The 23100-nt window shown below is 48.7% G+C and overlaps 2 protein-coding genes and 1 pseudogene across 4 annotated transcripts in view; all 3 read left to right on the top strand.

Annotated features, from left to right (window-relative positions):
• ppp1r36 (protein phosphatase 1 regulatory subunit 36) overlaps window positions 1–432 on the top strand; it is a 36071-nt gene extending 35639 nt beyond the window's left edge. Inside the window, exon 9 of the mRNA XM_078233142.1 lies at window positions 195–432. Within this exon, the coding sequence (XP_078089268.1) occupies window positions 195–432 (238 nt within the window). The remainder of the gene's footprint in view (window positions 1–194) is intronic.
• A 7275-nt stretch (window positions 433–7707) lies between these two features.
• Window positions 7708–23100, top strand: part of brf1b (BRF1 general transcription factor IIIB subunit b) — a 354849-nt gene continuing 339456 nt past the window's right edge. For 2 of the 3 annotated variants that reach the window (XM_078234524.1, XM_078234526.1), the window contains exon 1: window positions 7708–8251. In XM_078234524.1, the coding sequence (XP_078090650.1) occupies window positions 8065–8251 (187 nt within the window). In that variant the 5' untranslated portion in view covers window positions 7708–8064. The remainder of the gene's footprint in view (window positions 8252–23100) is intronic. The other variant, XM_078234525.1, reaches the window with a different exon arrangement.
• LOC144506880 (large ribosomal subunit protein eL19 pseudogene) lies at window positions 9969–12119 on the top strand (annotated as a pseudogene).

Below are 23100 nucleotides of genomic sequence, written 5' to 3'. Positions count from 1 at the left end.
GGTCTGGGTAAGTGCAGGTCGGGACAGAATTGGGCTTGGCTGGTCCAGCCTCCGGAATCAAAGCACTAACACATGAAGAAGGGAAAAGCCATCGGCACCCGTGTAACCCAGTGAGGGATCAGCGACTTTGGGAAACGTGAGGAGGAATCTGAAAGAAATGCCTCCTTTACCATTCCGTGTTCTATATCTTGCAGCATGGGAATCATCGGAGAGCCTCTCTCTAACTTCTTTTCGGATAAGCTCATCCCCATCGAATTTTACATGGAGAATGAAGGCACAAAGGAGCATGAGGAGGAGGTCCTGGTACAGAAGAGCGGATACTCCTATACAACTGCCATTGATTCTTCAATTGGAGACATGAACTCCTCCCAGCAATATATGGACATGTCCAGAGCAACGACAGTAGGTGTCGGCTCGGAGTATGACTTATAAGTTATGTTGTACTGGTCGCACTCACTAAACTGACTTCACTCTATTTAGGAATAAAACTTGTGTGACTGTGTTCTTTTGTTATAAGTTGGGAGTTTCTCCCAGTCTGCTCCATCATTATCCAGCTCCTGAGAAGTGGAAGCACAGAGAGGAATAGGACAGAGACAGTCACAGGAGCCGTAATATTCCTCAAGGTATCAGCTTCCAATCATTTTGAATGCATTTCTACGACAACCAGAGACATGTGTTTATAAGAACATAAGAACTAGGAGCAGGAGTTGGCCATCTGGCCCCTCGAGCCTGCCCCGCCATTCAATAAGATCATGGTTGATTCATGAATATGGAAGGTCTGGCAAAGTCCGTGTGAAATCTGGACCATGGTCAAACAGGCCAAGGGTGTAGTTGTGCTGGTGGCGCCATCTGCTGGTTGATCTGACACTCTGAACAGGACTTCACCGTATTCTTCAAGTCATGGGGCCCCATTTTACCATCACGTTATGCCCGTTTTCGGGCGCGAAAACTTGGTAAAGTCGGGCGTGAGGTTCCACACCCACCTCCGCTCTGGTTCCTCCTTTACCAAGGCCCAAAAATGGCCACGATCAGGACCGTGCCCGAGATGGGCGCGACGGCAATTTCAATGTATTTGCATGCATTTAAATTGACCTAATAGGCTGCATGCCTGATTTTACCGGCACTTCCCCCTTCACCACCGTGTTCACCCATCCGGAATCAGCGCAAAACAGACATGCTCTACAAAATTCCGATTTGGGCACTCCAGTTAATGAGGATGTAAGTGCCGAGCATCTGACGACTCTCTGCTCGAGATCGGTGGGGGGTAGGGGAGGGGGGGTCCGCTGCCACTCTGCTTGAGATCGGTGGGGGGTAGGGGAGGGGGGGTCCGCTGCCACTCTGCTTGAGATCGGTGGGGGGTAGGGGAGGGGGGGGTCCGCTGCCACTCTGCTTGAGATCGGTGGGGGGTAGGGGAGGGGGGGTCCGCTGCCACTCTGCTTGAGATTGGTGGGGGGGAGGGGAGGGGGGGTCCGCTGCCACTCTGCTTGAGATTGGTGGGGGGGAGGGGGGGTCCGCTGCCACTCTGCTTGAGATTGGTGGGGTGAGGAGGGGAGGTCCGCTGCCTCTCTGCTTGAGATTGGTGGGGGGGGGTCCACTGCCACTCTACCTGTGATCAGTGAGGGGGAAGGGGGGTCCGCTGCCACTCTGCTTGAGATTGGTGGGGGGGGGGGGGTCCACTGCCACTCTACCTGTGATCAGTGAGGGGGAAGGGGGGTCCACTGCCACTCTGCCTGAGATCGGTAGGGGGGAGGGGCCCACGATCGGTCTGGGGGATAAGGGGGTCAGCAATGTTGGGGGGGTGTGGCAGTGTCGGTGGGGGCCAGGGGGAGGCATTATCCAGCCTGAGGGAATGTGGCAGGGGAGCAGTTTGCTACCATTTTTCTTTCTGCACATGCGCAGTTGGAGGCACCGGTCGGAGCTGCAGGATTTCGGGCATGTTCAGCCCCGCTCACAGGCTTCAGCAGCGCGATTCGGAATCGCTGATAATTTTTCAGGCAGTGTGCCTGAGAACGGGTCAAAAAGGCAGATCTGAAACACTCCCAGTTTCAAGTCCGTCCAGTGCATAGAATCCAAATGGTAAAATAGGGCCCATAGAGTCATAGAGGTTTACAGCATGGAAACAGGCCCTTTGGCCCAACTTGTCCATGCCGTCCTTTTTTTAACCACTAAGCTAGTCCCAATTGCCCACGTTGGGCCCATATCCCTATATACCAATCTTACCCATATAACTGTCTAAATACTTTTTAAAGGACAAAATTGTACCCGCCTCTACGGCTACCTCTGGCAGCTCGTTCCAGACACTCACCACACTCTGTGTGAAAAAATTGCCCCTCTGAACCCTTTTGTATCTCTCCCCTCTCACCTTAAACCTATGCCCTCTAGTTTTAGACCTCCCTACCTTTGGGAAAATATATTGACGATCTAGCTGATCGATGCCCCTCATTATTTTATAGACCTCTATGAGATCACCCCTCAGCCTCCTACACTCCAGAGAAAAAAGTCCCAGTCTATCCAGCCTCTCCTTTTAACTCAAACTATCAAGTCCCAGTAGCATCCGAGTAAATTTTTTCTGCGCTCTTTCTAGTTTAATAATATCCTTTCTATAATAGTGTGACCAGAACTGTATACAGTATTCCAAGTGTGGCCTTACCAATATCTTGTACAACTTCAGCAAGATGTCCCAATTCCTGTATTCAATGTTCTGACTAATGAAACCAAGCATGCCGAATGCCTTCTTCAACACCCTGTCCAGGAGCTATGAACCTGTACCCCTAGATCTCTTTGTTCTATAACTCTCCCCAACCATTAACTGAGTAAGTCCTGTCCTGCTCGATCTACCAAAATGCATCACCTCACATTTGCATCACCTCGTATCACCTAAATTAAACTCCATCTGCCATTCATCAGTCCACTGGCCCAATTGATCAAGATCCCGTTGCAATCCGAGATAACCTTCTTCACTGTCCACTATGCCACCAATCTTGGTGTCATCTGCAAACTTAGTAACGATGCCTCCTAAATTCTCATCCAAATCATTAATATAAATGACAAATAACAGTGGACCCAGCACCGATCCCTGAAGCATACCGCTGGTACAGGCCCCCAGTTTGAAAAACAACCCTCTACAACCACCCTCTGGCTTCTGTCATCAAACCAATTTTGTATCCAATTGGCGACCTTTCCTTGGATCCCGTGAGATTTAACCTTATGCAACAACCTACCATGTGGTACCTTGTCAAAGGCCTTGCTAAAGTCCATGTAGACAACATCAACTGTACTGCCCTCATCTACCTTCTTGGTTACTCCTTCAAAAAACTCAATCAAATTTGTGAGACATGATTTTCCACTCACAAAGCCATACTGACTGTCCCTAATTAGTATTTGCATCTCTAAATGCCTGTAGATCCTGTCTCTCAAAATACCTTCGAACAACCTACTTACTACAGATGTGAGGTTCACCAGCCTGTAATTCCCAAGCTTTTCCCTGCAGCCCTTTTCAAACAAAGGCATAACATTTGCGATCCTCCAATCTTCAGGCACCTCACCTGTGGCTGTCGATGATTCAAGTATCTCTGCTAGGGAACCCGCAATTTCCTCCCTAGCCTCCCAGGATACCTTTCATCAGGTCCCAGGGGTTTATTTACCTTGATGGGCTTTAAGACTTCCAGCACCTCCTTCTCTGTTATATATACACTCCTCAAGACATCACTATTTATTTCTCCAAGTTCCCTAACATCCATGCTTTTCTCAATAATAAATACTGATGAGAAATATTCATTTAGGATCTCACCCATCACTTGTGGATCCGCACATAGATGACCTTGTTGATCCTTAAGAGGCCCTACTCTCTCCATAGTTACTCTTTTGCCCTTTATGTATTTTAGAAGCTCTTTGGATCCTCCTTTGTCTTATCTGCCAAAGTAATCTTGTGTCCCCTTTTTGCCCTCCTGATTTCTTTCTTAACTCTACTTCGACACCCTCTGTACTCTTCAAGGGATCCGCTTGATCCCAGCTGCCAAGGCATGTCATATGCCTCCTTCTTCTTCTTGACCAGGGCCTCAATATCCGAGGCATCCAGGGTTCCCGATTTCTACCAGCTTTGCCCTTCTCTCTAAGAGGAATGTGCTTATCCTGAACCCTGATTAACACACTTTTGAAAGCCTCCCACTTACCAGCTGTCCCTTTGCCTGCCAACAGACTGCACCCCCCCCAATCAACTTTTGAAAGGTCCTGTCTAATACCATCAAAATTGGCCTTGTCCCAATTTAGAATTTTAACTTTTGGGCCAGATCTATCATTCTCCATAGCTATCTTAAAACTAATAGAATTATGGTCACTGGTCCCAAAGTGATCCCTCACTAACACTTTTGTCACCTGCCCTTTAGGGTGGCACAGTGGTTAGCACTACTGCCTCACAGCGCCAGTGACCTGGGTTCGATTCCCGGCTTGGGTCACTGTCTGTGTGGAGTTTGCACATTCTCCCCGTGTCTGAGTGGCTTTCCTCCGGTTGCTCCGGTTTCCTCCCACAGTCCAAAGATGTGCGGGTTAGGTGGATTGGCCATGGTAAATTGCTCCTTAGTGTCAGGGGATTAGCAGGGGAAATATGTGAGGTTACGGGAAAAGAGCCTGGGTGGGATTGTGGTCGGTGTAGACTTGATGGGCCGAATGGCCTCCTTCTGCACTGTATGGATTCTATGACCTTCCTGATCCATATTAGTCCACCAAACATATAAGAACATAAGAAATAGGAGCAGGAGTAGGCCATCTAGCCCCTCGAGCCTGCCCCGCCATTCAATAAGATCATGGCTGATCTGAAGTGGATCAGTTCCACTTACCCGCCTGATCCCCATAACCCCTAATTCCCTTACCGATCAGGAATCCATCTATCCGTGATTTATACATATTCAACGAGGTAGCCTCCACCACTTCAGTGGGCAGAGAATTCCAGAGATTCACCACCCTCTGAGAGAAGAAGTTCCTCCTCAACTCTGTCCTAAACTGACCCCCCTTTATTTTGAGGCTGTGCCCTCTAGTTCTAGTTTCCTTTCTAAATGGAAAGAATCTCTCCACCTCTACCCTATCCAGCTCCTTCATTATCTTATAGGTCTCTATAAGATCCCCCCTCAGCCTTCTAAATTCCAACGAGTACAAACCCAATCTGCTCAGTCTCTCCTCATAATCAACACCCCTCATCTCTGGTATCAACCTGGTGAACCTTCTCTGTACTCCCTCCAAGGCCAATATATCCTTCCGCAAATAAGGGGACCAATACTGCACACAGTATTCCAGCTGCGGCCTCACCAATGCCCTGTACAGATGCAGCAAGACATCTCTGCTTTTATATTCTATCCCCCTTGCAATATAGGCCAACATCCCATTTGCCTTCTTGATCACCTGTTGCACCTGCAGACTGGGTTTTTGCGTCTCATGCACAAGGACCCCCAGGTCCCTCTGCACAGCAGCATGTTGTAATTTCTTTCCATTTAGATAATAATCCAGTTTGCTATTATTTCTTCCAAAGTGAATAACTTCGCATTTGTTAACGTTATACTCCAGCTGCCAGATCCTCGCCCACTCACTCAGCCTGTCCAAATCTCTCTGCAGACCTTCTACGCCCTCCACACGATTCACTTTTCCACTTATCTTTGTGTCGTCTGCAAACTTTGTTACCCTACACTCAGTCCCCTCCTCCAGATCATCTATATAAATGGTAAATAGTTGAGGCCCCAGTACCGATCCCTGCGGCACGCCACTAGTTACCATCCGCCAACCAGAAAAGCACCCATTTATTCCAACTCTCTGCTTCCTGTCGGATAGCCAATCCCCAATCCACGCTAACACCCTACCCCCAACTCCGTGTGACCCAATCTTCTTCAGCAACCTTTTGAGAGGCACCTTATCAAACGCCTTTTGGAAATCCAAAAACACCGCATCCACCGGTTCCCCTCCGTCAATCGCACTAGTCACATATGACCCGTCTAAACATTTCATTCGAGAAGCACCTGGATGAGCCTCATGAACTTCATGCGAGATTTACAAATGACCAGGAGCAGAATGATTGCTCTTGACCCCCACAGTATGGAACCATCCTACACACTGAACTCATCTTTATGCTTCATGGAAGTTCTCAGCCCAGACACTAGCCGATGACAGAGGAAAATAGCAACATTACCTATGGCCAGAATATGTAATCATGATGACCAATGGCTACAGAAACTTGACAACAGGTGCCAGCACTAAGAATAAGCTACAATAATAAGCGGCAGAATCTGCCTCTCATGTATTAGTCTCTTCAGTCATGAGCAGAAGTGCACTATATGAAGCCACCCCATGCTCAATGGATTGGTCGCAATGTCCATCACCTTGTGTAGATGGAAGCATGCTGATGGCTCACGGGCCACCCTCTGTTCCTGCTACCTGTGCACGTAACTGTAGCCCTTCATTCCCGGAACCAATCTCGTTGGATTTCTGGGTATTAAGGGAATGAAGGGATATGGGAGTCGTGCCGGATGGTGGAGCTGATGCTCAAAATCAGTCATGATCCTATCGAAGAATGACAAGGCCTCGAAGGGCTCGAGGCATCGTTTCACAGGCTTGATGGTCGGTAACAGACATGAGACGCCAACTGCTTTCCTCTCACTCTGCATGGGTGCTGACTGCCCTGCTGAGTATTTCCAGCATGTTCTCTCTTTACAGGGCTGCAGTGGAATACTTTAGGAAGCATAGTGGAGAACATGCTCCTGTTCTACATCAAAGTTGATGAAGTGGAAATGGTCAAGAGCTTCAAATTTCTAGGTGTTCAAATTACCAACAATCTGTCCTGGTCCCTCCATGCAGATGCTATTGTGAAGAAAGCCCATCAACGCCTCTACTTTCTCAGAAGGCAAAGGAATTTCGGCCTGTCCACTATGGCCCTCATCAATTTTTACAGATGCACATTGGAAAGCATCCCTTCTGATTATATCACAGCTTGGTATGGCTCCTGTTCTGACCAAGACCGCAAGAAACTACAAAGGGTTGTGAATGTAGCCCAGTCCAGCACGCAAACCAGCCTCCCATCCATTGACTCTGTCTACACTTCCCGCTGCCTCGGAAAAACAGCCAGCATAATCAAGGACACCACGCACCCCTCTCTTCCACCTTCTTCTGTCATGAAAAACATACAGAAGTCTGAGGTCACGTACCAATTGACACAAGGGCAGCTTCTTCCCTGCTGCTGTCAGACTTTTGAATGGACTTACTTTGAATTAAGTTGATCTTTCTCTACACCCTAGCTATGGCTGTAACGCTACATTCTGCACTCTCTCGTTTCCTTCTCTATGAACGGTATGCTTTGTCTGTATAGCGGGCAAGAAACAATACTTTTCACTGTATAAGTAATACTTGCAACAATAATAAATCAAATCAATGGTCAAGTCTGGAGGTGAGATGTTGTCTTTGACAGTGCGGCCCCTTTAAATAGCAGCACGTGGGTTTGTCCAGCGTGCTCCCTGGACCTTGGTAACGAGGATCTGGACAGGGGAGAGGGGGAGAATAATAATTTATTATTAATAATTTCCACACGGATTAGCGGCTGTTTATAGGGATAGATATTCCAATAAATATTATTTATTCAGGGTGGAAAGTGTGGGCTGCACTTTATTGAGGAATGTCTTTTATTTCTGCCTCTGTTATTCACAGCCTCCCGCCGCACCCCCCGTGCCAGGCGGTGAATGGGCGGTTCCGGGCCGCCGGCTCAGTCTGGCTGCGGCGGCCGAGCGGAGCGGGACCGGGGCTGAGGGAGCGGAGCTGGACCCGGACCCGGACCGGGATAGTGGAGCCGGAGCCCGACACCGACAGAGAGAGGCGGGAGGCCGGAGAGATTCCCCGGCTCCCATCTGTAAATAAACCCCGGAGCCGGTTACCGCCTCCCCCGGCCTAGGCCCAGAAGAAGCCTCGGGCTTTCCTGGGGGCAGCGTCCGAGCCGGCGCGGCCCCGGGCCGGCCTGAGGGTTGGGGGTCAGCCCCGGTGTGGGTGTGTTTGGAGATTATTATCATCCTTGGGGCTGGTTTGTGAGGCGCCGCCATGTCCAGCTCCCGGGTTTGCCGCACCTGCGGCTGCACCGATATCGACATTGACCAGGCCCGGGGCGATGCGGTGTGCACGGCCTGCGGCTCGGTGCTGGAGGACAACATCATCGTGTCCGAGGTCCAGTTCGTGGAGAACAGCGGCGGCGGCTCCTCGGCCGTGGGGCAGTTCGTCTCCCTGGACGGTGAGTGAGTGCAGGCAGTGCGAGTGACTGCTGTAAAACAGGCAACATTTCCCCCCCTCACAAAGCTTTCCACAGGATTGATTCACATTGCTGCTGGAAAAGCCCAGGGTGCTGCAGTGTCAACTTCTTAGCAACTGCACATTACTGCTATTGTTTATTGATATTGCATTGGGTGGTAAAGAGCTTGGATTCCTCTAACATGACCTTAACCCCCCCCCCCACAAAAGATGCTTGACTATCCACACAGTACTTTCTGAAATATGGTTGCAGGAAAGGTGACCACGCTTTACACAGCAAGCTCCCACCTGTGGTCGTGATCAGGCAGTCATCACCATCAGGCACAGCGGTTAGCACTGCTGCCTCACAGCGCCAGGGACCTAGGTTCGATTCCCAGCTTGGGTCGCTGTCTGTGTGGAGTCTGCACGTTCTCCCTGTGTCAGCGTGGGTTTCCTCCGGGTGCTCTGGTTTCCTTCCACAGTCCAAAGATGTGCGGGTTAGGTTGATTAGCCATGCTAAATTGACCCTCGTGTCAAGGGGATCAGCAGGGTTTATATGTGGGGTTACGGGAATAGGGCCTGGGTGGGATTGTGGTTGGTGCAGGCTCGATGGGCCGAATGGCCGCCTTCTGCACTGTTGGGATTCTATGGATCATAGACTCCATACAGTGCAGAAGGTGGCCATGCGACCCATCGAGCCTGTACCAACCACAATCCCACCTGGGCCTTGCCCTGTAATCCCGCAGTCAGTTCCAGTCATGTTGGTTGAGGGATAAAATATTGTCTGGGAAGATTCTCCCGCTGTTCTTGGAATGCCGTGGAATCTTTGCCCCCCACCTGAGAGGGAAGATGGGGACTCAGTTCTATGTCTTGTCTGGAGGATGGCACTTTGGACTGCGTCCCTTCCACAGCGCTGCGCTGGGAGCGTGGCTGGCATTGTGGGCTCAAGTCTCCTGAACCCTCTTGTGCAAGAGTGAGAATTTACCTGCTGCACCACATTGCGAATATGCAATACGGTGTCTACCATAGCTTTGATGTTGATGTAATTTGGGCAGCATATTTGCTAGATAGTGCAACCAAGAGTTAAGTGTGGAAGGAAGCTTCATCCTCTGTCTCTGCATTTCTCACACAGTCGAGATATCCCAGAAATTAACTACATGTGACCGAGAGGAAGAGAAATATCGTGTTCTGGCTAATTCTGCGCAATGCTGTGATTATGTTCCTGGACCAGAACCCCACGTTGTTAAGATTTGGCTAGGGGCAGTAGACACAGTTTGGGATTCAAGACATTTGCTCAATGAAAAAAGTCATATAGTTCCAAGAGTTTTGAACCAACAAAAATAAACTTTAAGATACAAGGTCAGAGAGATAAAACAATTTACAATACCTGTCTTAAACTCGGTTAAGTGTGAGATACTTGTGAATTAAACCAATTGTGGTCAAACACACCACATTGTACAATTAATGGTGAATGTGACGAAGACACAGTTCATGGATTTCCCAAAAACCCACCCAGATGTCAGTAATACTGAGTCAACCAATCTCACTGGAACTTTGACTCTCTCACGAGGGATTCCAGTCTTCACCTTGGAGGATCTAACCTGGGAATTCTCTCCAAGTGTCACTCCAACTCGGATGGTATCAACAATGGCCCACCTTGCAGGGTTTCAGTCTCATCTTCCGAGAATCCATTCCCGTGGATTTCCAGGTGCGGAGTAACCATGAATATGCTCAAGCTTCAGAAGAGGCTGGTCTTCGGTGTTGTGCGTTGTGGCAAGAAGATGGTATGGCTGCATCCCAGTGAAACAAAGCGATTACCAATACCAATTCCTGTCAACAGATCAAAAATTAGTTAAAGATGGTCTGATTATCCCCAAGTCTGTGACTATAAACTTGCATGCTCGATGCAGGAAGAACACCCTTTGTATACAGGAAGGGCTGGCGTGTGGGCACTGGTCAACAAAAGGGTACTGCTTATCTCTGCATGCTGGCGAAACTGGCCTCGGTGAGGAGAATGAGAATTCTGAGGCGTCTGCTTCACAGTTGCAGAGAGTCTAAGATCGATCACCACGTGTATTACAGGTTCTCCTTACTCTGATCTGAGATGCCTCTGATTTTATAGATGCACCATAGAAAGCATTCTTTCTGGGTGTATCACAGCTTGGTATGGCTCCTGCTCTGCCCAAGACCGCAAGAAACTACAAAAAGTCGTGAATAATCCATCACGCAAACCAGCCTCCCATCCATTGACTCTGTCTACACTTCCCGCTGCCTCGGAAAAGCAGCCAGCATAATCAACGACCCCACACACCCCAGACATTCTCTCATCCACCACCTTCCGTCGGGAAAAAGATACAAAAGTCTGAGGTCACTCAAGAACAGCTTCTTCCCTGCTGCCGTCAGACTTTTGAATGGACCTACCTTGCATTAAGTTGGTCTTTCTCTACACCCTAGCTATGACTGTAACGCTACATTCTGCATTCTCTCAGTTTCTTCCCTATGAACGGTATGCTTTGTCTGAATAGCACGCAAGAAACAATAGTTTTCACTGTATGCTAATACGTGTAACAATAATAAATCAAATCAAGGTCTCTATTTGCTTCAAGAAGACGACCATCGTCCTGTTTCCAAAGAAAAGTCAGGCAGTGTGCATTAACGACTACTGCCCGGTGGCTCTGACATCCATCATTATGAAGTACTTTGAAAGATTATTCATGGCACACATCAATTCCGGTCTCCCAGATTGCCTGGCTCCACTACAGTTTGTCTCCCGCTGCAACAGGTCCCCATCAGATGTTAACTCCCTGGCTGTACACGCAACCCTGGAACACCTGGATAACAAGGACACTTACGTCAGATTCCTATTCATTGTCAAAAAATGCTGGAGAAAACAGCAGGTCTGACAGCATCTGTGGAGAGAGTTTTCCAGTATTTTCTGTTGGCTCTGTTCTCTGTTTCAGACTACCGTATCTGCAGTGTCCTGCTGCCATCAGACCTTTGAATGGACCTACCATATATTAAGCTGATCTTTTTCTATATCCTATCGGTAACTACAACACTACATTCTGCACCCTCTCCTTTTCCTTCTCCCCGATGTACTTTATGAATGAGATGTTTTTTCTGTATGGTGGGCAAGAAAATAATTTTCACTGTATACTAATACATGTAGCAATAATAAGTCAAATCTGAAGGTGAAGAGCAATGCCTTCAAGAATAAATGTATCTTGCTGCAACACATTCACAAACTGAAGGCAGACAAGGCTCACAAGAAGCTACAGGCTGACCAGGCTGAAGCTCGCAGAACCAGGGCCAAGGAAGCTGGTAAATGCCATGAAGAACATCTACAGGCCAAGAAGGAAGAGGTCATTATGTCTCTGTCCAAGGACGAAGAAACTAATTCTCTTGCACAGACTTGCAAACTAATTAAAAACTGCTCATACCAAAAAAACCTCAATTCTCAAATGCAACTTCAGCTCTTTGGTTTGGTTGTGCGAAGCAGATTCCTGCCGCTCCAAAGCGGTACCTTCACCCCAACAGCCCACAACACAGAATCACCAACCTCCAGTTGTCGTCTGCGACCTGCAGCCTGTTTGGGGACTTTATTCTTTACTCCTCTCTTAATTGAACTGGGATCTCTGCCTGTCCCTGTTGCCTCTCTGAGACTCTCGTTGGGATCTCCCCCCGTCCTCAAGCTGCAACACGAGTCTTCCGTGGCACTCTGCTCCTGGTCACCTGGCTGGAGTTTTTATGCTGTTTTCCATTTCTTTATGCGCAGGCACGCTGGGCCTGAAGATCTTACGATGCAGAACTGCGCGTGTGCAGCCCACTCCTGGACTGCACATGTGGAAAGTGTGAGCTTTGATGGGAGTTGAGGTTCCTAACTTCTGCTCTCAGCATTAAGGTAAGTATAGTTTTCATAACATCATTCGTCGATTTGTTACCACTGGACTTGACTATTCCAATGTACTGCTGACTGACCTGCTCTCTGTCTTAACTTGCAACGAGTCCTGTTCCTTGTCAGCTCTGTGCTCGCTCACTTACATTGGTTCTTGGTCAAGTAATATCGTGATTTAAAAATTTATCATGCATGTTTTCAAATCTCTCCATCGCTGAGATCTCCTCCAACCCCACAACTCTCCAAAATCTGTACACTTCACTAATTCTGGCCACTTGTCCAACTTTCAATCACTTCACCGTTTGCTGCCCTGCCTTCAGCTGTCTGGGGCCTTAAGCTCCAGAATTCCCTCCCTAAACCTCCACCATCTCTACCTCACGCTTCTCCTTAAAACCTACCTCTTCAACTAAGCTTTTGATCACCTCACCTAATATTTCCTTATGTGGCTCAGTGTCACAGATTATAATGATGCTCCTGTGAAGCACATTGGGATGTTTTATTGCATTAAAGGTATAAAAACTAAAGTGGGAGAATCCGTCAAAGAAAGTCATGCAATGTTGGTCTGAGGAATTGGATGATCTCCTATGGAACTGCTTGGAGTCAGTGGACCGGTCAGTATTTAAAAACTCTGCGACCAGCCTGAACGAGTACGCCACTACAGTAACTGACTTCATTAGTAAGTGTGTAGAAGACTGTGTGCCAAAGAAGCAAATCCGTGTGTTCCCCAACCGGAAACCATGGATGAACATGGATATCCACTGCCTGCTGAAGTCCAGGTTTGAGGCGTTCAAGTCAGGTGACCCTGACCTATACAAGAAAGCTAGATATGATCTACGGAGATCCATCAAAGATACCTACAAGACAGTACCAGACCAAGCTAGAGTCCCAGGCTAGCCACACGAACCCCCGTCGACTATGGCAAGGTCTGCAAGATATAACAGGCTACAGGATGAAGGCATGTAAAATCGCCGGCTCCAACGCACCTGTCCCTGATGAGCTCAATGTATTCTACACCCGTTTTGAGCAAGAGGTCAGCGAGAGCATGCCCTCCACCCTGGAAACCCTGGGTGAACCTGTATCTGGGGTCACCATTGCTGATGTCAGAGCAGCTTTCTCGAAGGTCAACCCACGGAAAGCGACTGGCTCGGATGGGGTACCCGGACGAGCGCTCAGATCCTGCACGGATCAGCTGACGGGGGCATTCACAGACATCTTCAACCTCTCTTTACAACAATCTGAGGTCCCTATCTGCTTCAAGATGACCATCATCCCAGCAACCAAAGAAAAGCCAAGCAGCGTGTCTTAATGACTATCGTCCGGTGGCTCTGACATCCATCATTATGAAGTGCTTCGAAAGGTTAGTCGTGGCACGAATCAATCCCAGCCTCCTGGACCGCCTGGATCCACTACAGTTCACCTACCACTGCAACAGGTCCACAGCAGACGCCATCTTCCTGGTCCTGCACTCAATCCTGAAACACCTAGATAACAAAGACACCTATGTCAGACTGCTATTTATTGACTACAGCTCAGTCCTCAATACCATTGTTCCTGCAAAACTCATCTGCAAGTTCCATGACCTGGGCTTTGGCTCCTCCCTCTGCGACTGGATCCTGTACTTCCTAACCCACAGACCGCAATCAGTAAGGATAGGCAATAACTCCTCCACGATCATCCTCAACACCAGTGCCCCACAAGGCTGTGTTCTCAGCCCCCAACTATACTCCTTATACACCTATGACTGTGTGGCCAAATTCCCCTCCAACCCGATTTTCACGTTTGCAGATGTCACCACCATAGTGGGTCAGATCTCAAACAATGATGAGACAGAGTACAGGAATGAGATAGAGAATCTGGTGAACTGGTGCGACAACAATAATCTCTCCTTCAATGTTAACAAAATGAAGGAAATTGTCATCGACTTCAGGAAGCGTAAAGGAGAACATGCCCCTGTCTACATCAACGGGGGTGAAGTAGAAATGGTCGAGAGCTTCAAGTGTGCAGATCATCAACAACCTCTACTGGTCCCCCCCATGCCGACACTATGGTTGAGAAAGCCCCACCAACGCCTCTACTTTCTCAGAAGACTAAGGAAATTTGGCAGGTCAGCTACGACTCTCAGCAACTTTTACAGATGCCCCAGATGTATCACAGCTTGGTATGGCTCCTGCTCTGCAAGAAACTACAAAATGTCATGAATGTTGCCCAATCCATCACGCAAACCAGCCTCCTGTCCGTTGACTCTGTCTACACTTCCTGTTGCCTCGGCAAAGCAGCCGGCATAATTAAGGACCCCACGCACCCCGGACATTCTCTCTCCCACCTTCTTCCGTTGGGAAAAAGATTCAAAAGTCTGAGGTACTAACCGACTCAAGAACAGCTTCTTCCCTGCTGCTGTCAGACTTTTGAATGGACCTACCTTGCATTAAGTTGATCTTTCACAACACCCTAGCTATGACTGTAAGACTACATTCTGCACCCTCTCCTTTCTTTCTCTATGAACGGTATGCTTTGTCTGTATAGAGTGCAAGAAACAATGCTTTTCACTATGTTAATACATGTGACAATAGTCAAATCTAACTCGAGGTAGTAGCGTTGGGAGAGATAAATGGGGCTGAGTACACGATAAGGTGCTCGAGGTAGCTGTCACAGTCTGAGAGTCTAATGCAGCTTCAGTGAGGTCTTTGTAATTGATGTTAATAGTTTGAGCCATTAAACTGACATCAGTGACTGTCCAGATAACTGCAGGATGATGGGGAGGGGACTCTAATATCTGTAAAAACAATTGGAATGAGATTTTAGAATTCTTCTGATATTGTGATGTTTAACAGATTTTTGTCTGGTCTCATTCCCCCAATGAGGATAAGCTAAACAATGATCATCTTCTTATAACCTCTTCTGCTGGAAAAAGATGTTGAGATGGGTCGGGATCTGATAGAATGGTAGAATGAACTTGAGGGGCCGAATGGCCATCTCCTGTTCCTAAATAGTTTGTCACAGCCAATCCTGAGACAGTGTTATTTGATCGTGTATTTTCATGCTCTGTTGTGTGGTTTCAGAACCTCCTTTTGATAACCATTTCTTTGTGTCTGCACAATTAGCATTAAACTATCTGGCAGAAATTGCTGGAAAATCTCAGCCGATCTGACAGCATCTATGGAGAGAGAATAGAGACAATGTTTCGAGCCTGGGTGACCTTTTGTCAGAACTGCTGATAAAGTGTCATCCAGACTCGAAACATTGGCTCTATTCTCTCTCCATAGATGCTGTCAGACCTGCTGAGATTTTCCAGCATTTTCTGTTCTTGTTTTAGATTCCAGCATCCGCAACAGTATTTTGCTTTTATTAAAGTATTTGGTGTTTGAAATTTATTTCAAATAAATGATATTGGAGCTCTAATTTAACCTTAATTTTTGTAGCACCTGATTGTTCAAAGAACCTGTATTCTTGTGTTTCAAAACATCCCAAAGTGTTTCCAAGCCAAAGGAGCACTTTGTGTCAGCGCCTCTCTTTGCACCCTCTGAAGGGCCTTGTGAGGCACTCGCTGCTGTCGTCGTATGGATAACTATCCTAGCCTTCACTCTCACCTAATCTCCTCACCAGTCTGTCTGCTGGGGGGACAGTGTGGGGTGATGTAAGTGGGGCTAATCTTTCCTGTTGGGCGATTTCTCCTCCCTGTCACTTTCCCCTCCCAGCCTTGCTCTAGAACCGTAGAATCCCAACAGTGCAGAAGGAGGCCTTTGCTTCATTGAGTTTGCACCGACTTGCCCGAGGCCGGAATTGAACCCGGGTCTCTGGCGCTGTGAGGCAGCAGTGCTAACCACTGTGCTATCGTGCTGCCCCCTGGTGTCAGCAAATCTGCTCTTACTGACCCCTTCCGGCCACTTCGCCCACAGTGCTGTCCACTGGTCCTTTGGGAGGGCTCGCCAGCCGTGCCGTGTCACCGACTGTTAAATCTTGGTGATGAAATGCTGAGGAATATTAAGAAAATGATTGACAAAAGAGTGCAGTCAGAAGCAACTGGGGTGGGGCCGACTCCTCGACATGGCGACTTGGTGAATGAACCGTCTCTCGATCCAGCACTGTCGAACCGTCTCTCGATCCAGCACACTCGAACCGTCTCTCGATCCAGCACACTCGAACCGTCTCTCGATCCAGCACACTCGAACCGTCTCTCGATCCAGCACACTCGAACCGTCTCTCGATCCAGCACTCAAACCGTCTCTCGATCCAGCACACTCAAACCGTCTCTCGATCCAGCACACTCAAACCGTCTCTCGATCCAGCACACTCGAACCGTCTCTCGATCCAGCACACTCGAACCGTCTCTCGATCCAGCACACTCGAACCGTCTCTCGATCCAGCACACTCGAACCGTATCTCGATCCAGCACACTCGAACCGTCACTCGATCCAGCACACTCGAACCGTCTCTCGATCCAGCACACTCGAACCGTCTCTCGATCCAGCACACTCGAACCGTCTCTCGATCCAGCACACTCGAACCGTCTCTCGATCCAGCACACTCGAACCGTCTCTCGATCCAGCACACTCGAACCGTCTCTCGATCCAGCACTCTCGATCCAGCACTCTCGAACCGTCTCTCGATCCAGCACTCTCGAACCGTCTCTCGATCCAGCACACTCGAACCGTCTCTCGATCCAGCACACTCGAACCGTCTCTCGATCCAGCACTCTCGAACCGTCTCTCGATCCAGCACACTCGAACCGTCTCTCGATCCAGCACTCTCGAACCGTCTCTCGATCCAGCACACTCGAACCGTCTCTCGATCCAGCACTCTCGAACCGTCTCTCGATCCAGCACTCTCGATCCAGCACTCTCGAACCGTCTCTCGATCCAGCACTCTCGAACCGTCTCTCGATCCAGCACACTCGAACCGTCTCTCGATCCAGCACACTCGAACCGTCTCTCGATCCAGCACTCTCGAACCGTCTCTCGATCCAGCACTCTCGAACCGTCTCTCGATCCAGCACTCTCGAACCGTCTCTCGATCCAGCACACTCGAACCGTCTCTCGATCCAGCACTCTCGAACCGTCTCTCGATCCAGCACACTCGAACCGTCTCTCGATCCAGCACACTCGAACCGTCTCTCGATCCAGCACACTCGAACCGTCTCTCGATCCAGCACACTCGAACCGTCTCTCGATCCAGCACACTCGAACCGTCTCTCGATCCAGCACACTCGAACCGTCTCTCGATCCAGCACACTCGAACCGTCTCTCGATCCAGCACACTCGAACCGTCTCTCGATCCAGCACACTCGAACCGTCTCTCGATCCAGCACTCTCGAACCGTCTCTCGATCCAGCACTGTCGAAGGCATTGCAGCTGGTGACTGCTGTATTGGAGGCAGCGAGATGTGGGGCTTTGCTCTATGATGGAGCAAAGGTCTTTCTTTCTTTCAAGATTTCTTTTTGGCGATACAACAGAGGAACAAGGACTTTGTAATTAGAAGACTGAAAACCATTGGAGTGCAATGTGCCCAACTGAGGGTGCACTAAAGTTTATTTATTAGTCACAAGTAAGGCTTACATTAACACTGCAATGAAGTTACTGTGAAAATCCCCTAGTTGCCACACTCCGGTGCCTGTTCGGGTACACTGAGGACAATTTAGAATGGCCAATGCACCCTAACCAGCACGTCTTTCAGAATGTGGGAGGAAACCGGAGCACCCAGAGGAAACCCACAGACACGGGGAGAATGTGCAAACTCCACACACCGTCACCCGAGCCAGGAATCGATCTCGGGTCCCTAGCGCTGTGAGGCAGCAGCACTAACCACTGTGCCACCCTATACTGTGCTACACTGAGGGTGACAACTCTATAAAGATGTTCGACAATCTGGCTAATGCCATGACTTTTGTTAGCTCTGCGGAAGGCAATAGTTTGGAGTGGCAGACTGCCTAACTCCCTCCTGCTTCTGTGTTGGTATTGGTTATTCTGACGGGTGATCATTACAATTCATTTCTATCCTTCAGATTGGCAGGGACTTGCAGTTGTCCTTAATGGAAAACATTCCTCAGGATTCCGTTGTGCAGATTATAGAACACTCGGGCTGTGTAAAAAATATCCTTCCTTCCTTTACATCTGTACGCTGATAATGGTGATACATGTTTTATGGTGTCCTTTTGCTCTGACCATGATAAACATGAATAGCATCACTGCTGGGAGGTGGGCGAGTGGCTTAAGTCTTAATAGGAGAGGTTAGAGTGCGGAAAGGGTTTTCTGTACCCACACTTCGTGTGACATATCATGTCTCTTTTTTGATGTAAAAGACTTGGTGTAATTATGGAATGTTTGTAGGTGTAGTCCTATGGGACCTCACATTTGGTTTGGAAAACTCCGTTAGAACTAATGATGCAGTGTTTTTTGTATTTGTGGGGTTTGGTTCCTGCTAGAGTGCAGACAAGTCTTGCGTTCTAGAAAAAGACGTTCTAGTATCTGGTATAACTGGAGATGGGGGCAGGGTATGTTTTGGCGTACGCCCGAACAGGATGGGAACATCTTTGGCGGGTAAGCTAGTTTCTTTGTGTCAATATCTGACACACACTTTGGCCGAATAAGCAGTGGCAGCTGCTACTTTGAAGATTTGCTTCTGGAATGTACGGGATACATCTTCCTCTTAAAAGGAAAAAGATTTTGTCCTTCCTTAAAAAGGAGAAAGTTGACAAAGCTTTGCTGCAGGAAACTCATCTAGATGACAGGAACACCGATTTTGAAGCGGGACTGGGTGGGGTGGATGATTCTTGCCTCATTCTCAACTAGTAGTCAAGGGGTTTGGTTTTAGTGAGTAAGAATGTGTCTGTTAGATTGGAGAACTGTGAGAAGGATAAGGGGGGATATGTGATTAAGGGGCTGTTGAATGGGGAAAGCATTTTGATAATGTCTATGCCCTACATCCCCCCCCAAATTATTCGCCCTATTTTGTTACTAAAATCTTTATGGATTTTGCTGAATTAGCATCGAATTCCTCCATTGGTGGGGACTTCAACTGTCATCTTAATGCTTTGATGGATAAACTTCCCATAACTGGGAGTTGTCGCATGCATTGGAAAGCGAGGAAGTGGGATACTTAAATGTTTGGAGATCGAGGGGGAGTTTGTGGTAGGTGGCACTTTGCCGTGATGGGGGCGCGTCGTGGTGAGTTGCAGCAGGGTTGCTTGCGGGTGAGAGCGTCACTCGTGGCAGGGCTATGCATAGTGAGAGGGGTGCTCGCGGCACCAGTGGCGGGGCCGGGCACGGTGAGTGGGTGCTTGTGGCGAGATGGGCTTTTGTGGCAAGACGGGTGTTTGCAGAGCGAGGGGCGTTTGTGACGAGAGACCTGAGTACATTCAAATATGAAGACTATTTAGATACATAAATAGGAACAGTCGATACTCCCTCACTAATTTCAATCTCCCTCAAAGGAAGAAACATAATGAAACTCATGTCTCAACTATACGTGAGTCCTTCAGGAGCTTGGAGACTACACTGTGACCTGCGCAGTACCACAGGTGACTCCAGACATTGGGAGGCTTGTCTCTGGAGCTGCACTTGTGGCCGCAAGAATAGATTGAGAGTCTGAGTATCTGAATGACTGTCCTTCATTCTCTCCTGGAGTAGAGTCCTTGTACATCAGGAACCACTCCCTGTCGTCCACAGCAGCATTTCCTTCTGGAACTGTTGCTGTCTGAGTCGGGATGTAGACAGATGTCCTCCTGGTGGGTGCGAACAACACTTCCATTGGTCAGTTTCACTGGATTGATCAAGGTGAACCAGCATCCTTGAAAGCTTCCTCTCGCCCCGCAGGGGCTGGGTGCAATATTGACCCCTTTAATCACATTTTAATTTGAGGTTTTGAGTTTCCTTTATGCGTTGTCTTTTGTTTTGGGCGGTTCCCTCCTTTTGGGGGCTGCCCTTCTTGCTTTGTTGTTGAGTTTGTTTGGTTTATTTGGTTGGCACAAGAAGAATTGCCACTTGCTGGAAGGAAACTGTTGATGCTGAGAGCTGCGGTGAGAGCTGCGGTGTGGGCTGTGCGCTGAAGCTGTTTACACTGTCTGTCTTGTTGCTGCTCCTGAAGCCGGTTTCCTTCAGTTTACTGAAGGTATATAAGATGTTGAGAGGCATAGATCGGGTGGAATCTCAGAGGCTTTTTCCCAGGGTGGAAATGTCTCCTACGAGAGGACACAGGTTTAAGGTGCTGGGGGGTAGGTACAGGGGAGATGTTAGGGGTACGTTTTTCACACAGAGGGTGGTGGGCGAGTGGAATCGGCTGCCGTCAGTGCTGGAGGCAAACTCAATAGGGTCTTTTAAGAGACTCCTGGATGAGTACATGGGACTAAATAGGATGGAGGGTTATAGGTAGGCCTAAAAGGTAGGGATATGTTCGGCACAACTTGTGGGGCCGAAGGGCCTGTTTTTGTGCTGTAGTTTTTCTATGTTTCTTTCTATGTTTCTACTGCTTCTACTGAAGATTCACTCTTCCTCCTGCTGCTGTGGGAGTTGGAGTTTCTCCTTTCGACAATCCTTGTCTCAGAGACGATGGGTGTGTGCCAATGGGTCACCGGTCAGTTTGGCAGCATCCGGCTCTCTCTGGATGTCTCTTGCCAGCTGTTGCATCTCTTCTCTTTGCTTCTTTTCGCTCCCTCCTTCACTACTGTATGGTCCATATTACAAGACCCATGTCACGTTTGCAGATGTCTTTGAAGCAAAGGGATAGGTGGTGAATAGGTCTGGTACTGGTGGCAAGCTCGCTGTACAATACATCCTTGAGGATCCTTGGAGACAGGCAGCGCACATGTCCAAGCCACCTCGAGTGCCGCTGGCTCAGTGTGGCGTACATACTGGGGACATTGGCTAGCTGTTGGCAATGCGACCCTGCTACCTGAGATTGAGGATCCGCGGAGGCAGTGAAGGTGGACTGCGTTCAGGTGTTGTTCTGAGCTGACACATGTCCACTGTTGTAGAGCATCATACTGCGGACACTGGCTTGAAGCACTCGAGCTTTTGTGTTCCATGTGAGTGCCCCATTTTCCCACGCCCTAGCAGCAGACACCTTTCCAATGTGCCTGCTGATTTCTGCATCGAGAGACAGGTTGCTGGTAATGGCTGAGCCCATTAAGTAGTTGAACTCATGAACCACCTCCAGAGTGTGGTCATTGATAATGGATGGAGCATTCCTGATGTCCTGGTCCATGGTGTTAGTTTCCTCGAGACTGATGGTTGGGCTGAATTTGTAGCAAGCAGCCGCAAGCCTGTCGAGTCTCTGCAGGCACTGTTCCATGTGGGGAGTGAGTGCAGCATGGTCAGCATAGAGGAGTTCCCTCGTGAGGATTTCCTGCACTTTTATCTTCAGTTTGAAATGAACAAAGTTGTACAGGCTGCTATCTGATCTATGCTATCTCACCTGACGAAGGAGCAGCGCTCCGAAAGCTAGTGGTGTTTGCTACCAAATAAACCTGTTGGACTTTAACCTGGTGTTGTTAGACTTCCTTACTATCTGATCTTCTGCCAGAGACTTGAACAGATGAGAGAGCAACAGCGAGAGGAAGATCCCAAACAGTGTGGGTGCAAGGCCACTCCAGCTGGGGAAAGGGTCTGGTGAGGCACTGTTGTACTGGACTGAGCCTTTCATATTGTCATGGAGTGAAATGATGATGCTGAGTAGATTGAAGAGACCACGTCTGCTGATGAGGCCAAAGGCTTTGGTGCGATTGATGATGATGATGATGTAGAGGGACATCATTGTGCACAGCATTTCTCCTGGAGCTGGTGAAGGGAGAACAGCATGTCGATAGTGGATCTCTCTGCACGGAAGCTGCACTGTGTCCTGGTAGACACATTCAGCCAGCTTCTGAGGTCTGTTTCGAACAATGTGGGCAAAGGCTTCCCCCGCTGTGCTGTACAGGGAGATTCCACGGTAGTTGTTGCAGTCACTACGGTTGCCCTTGTTCTCACAGAGGATCATAATGTTGGCATTCGGCATGTTCTGTGCTGCTGCTCCCTCACCCCAGCCTGGCAAAGCAGATGTGGCGTTTGGAGTTTACGGCTGGCTTGGGGAGTGTGATTATTTCAGGGGTAATGCCGTCCTTTCCAGGTGCTGGTTAGAGAACTAATGGCGTTACTGAGCTCTGGTTCCATTAGCTATTCACCTAACCAGATGAATCTAACTATTCTGCTTCTCGTGTTCGCCAAAGGTGGTCATTGCTGAGTTATAGATGACGTCTAATGTGGGCGCACTTAGTCTCTGCATCTCCTGTGATTTGAACAATTTGCTCAAGAGAATTGAGAATCTCCTGTGACAGTGGTGGGTGAGAAATTCTGATTGTGTCGATGTACAGATGACCATTTTGTTTGATGTATCTTTGTTTGGAATCTATGCTGCACTTTAGGGATTGGTCAGTGTCACAGTCTGCATTGTGGAAGCTGTGTGTATTTAGAACTCTATACAGAGGCTCTCCTGGAGATGACCAGCTTCTGCTATCGGTGTGATCTTGGCTCTCTCCATGAAACCTGGGAACAGGGTTTGATTTGAAAGAAAGTGTTGGTGATGCAGAGGTTGTGGTAGGCGCACAACTCGCCAATCGGCACTGTGGTTAGCAGTGCTGCCTCACAGCACCAGGGACCCGGGCTCAATTCCAGCCTTGGGTCACTATCTGTGTGGAGTTTGCATGGTTTCCCCAGAGTCTGTGTGGGTTTCCTCCGGGTGCTCCGGTTTCCTCCCGCAGTCCAAAGATGTGCAGGTTAGGTACATTGGCTAGGATCAACGTGTGGCGTTATGGGGATAGAGTGGGGGAGTGGGTCTAGGTAGAGTGCTTTTTTGGAAGGTAGGTGCACTCTCAATGGGCCTTAGTCTGCACTGTAGGGAGTCTGTGGAATTCCAGCCATCCTTCCAATGCCATGTTATCTGAGGCAGGAGGGCCATGAGCCATGATCGGCCCCAAACTTGGCGTTAAAGTC

The sequence above is a fragment of the Mustelus asterias genome, chromosome 18 (assembly GCF_964213995.1).
Source record: "Mustelus asterias chromosome 18, sMusAst1.hap1.1, whole genome shotgun sequence".
In the NCBI taxonomy this organism is placed as follows: Eukaryota; Metazoa; Chordata; class Chondrichthyes; order Carcharhiniformes; family Triakidae; genus Mustelus; species Mustelus asterias.
Note: the sequence above shows the minus strand (reverse complement) of the source record. Positions and strands in the feature narration are given on the sequence as shown.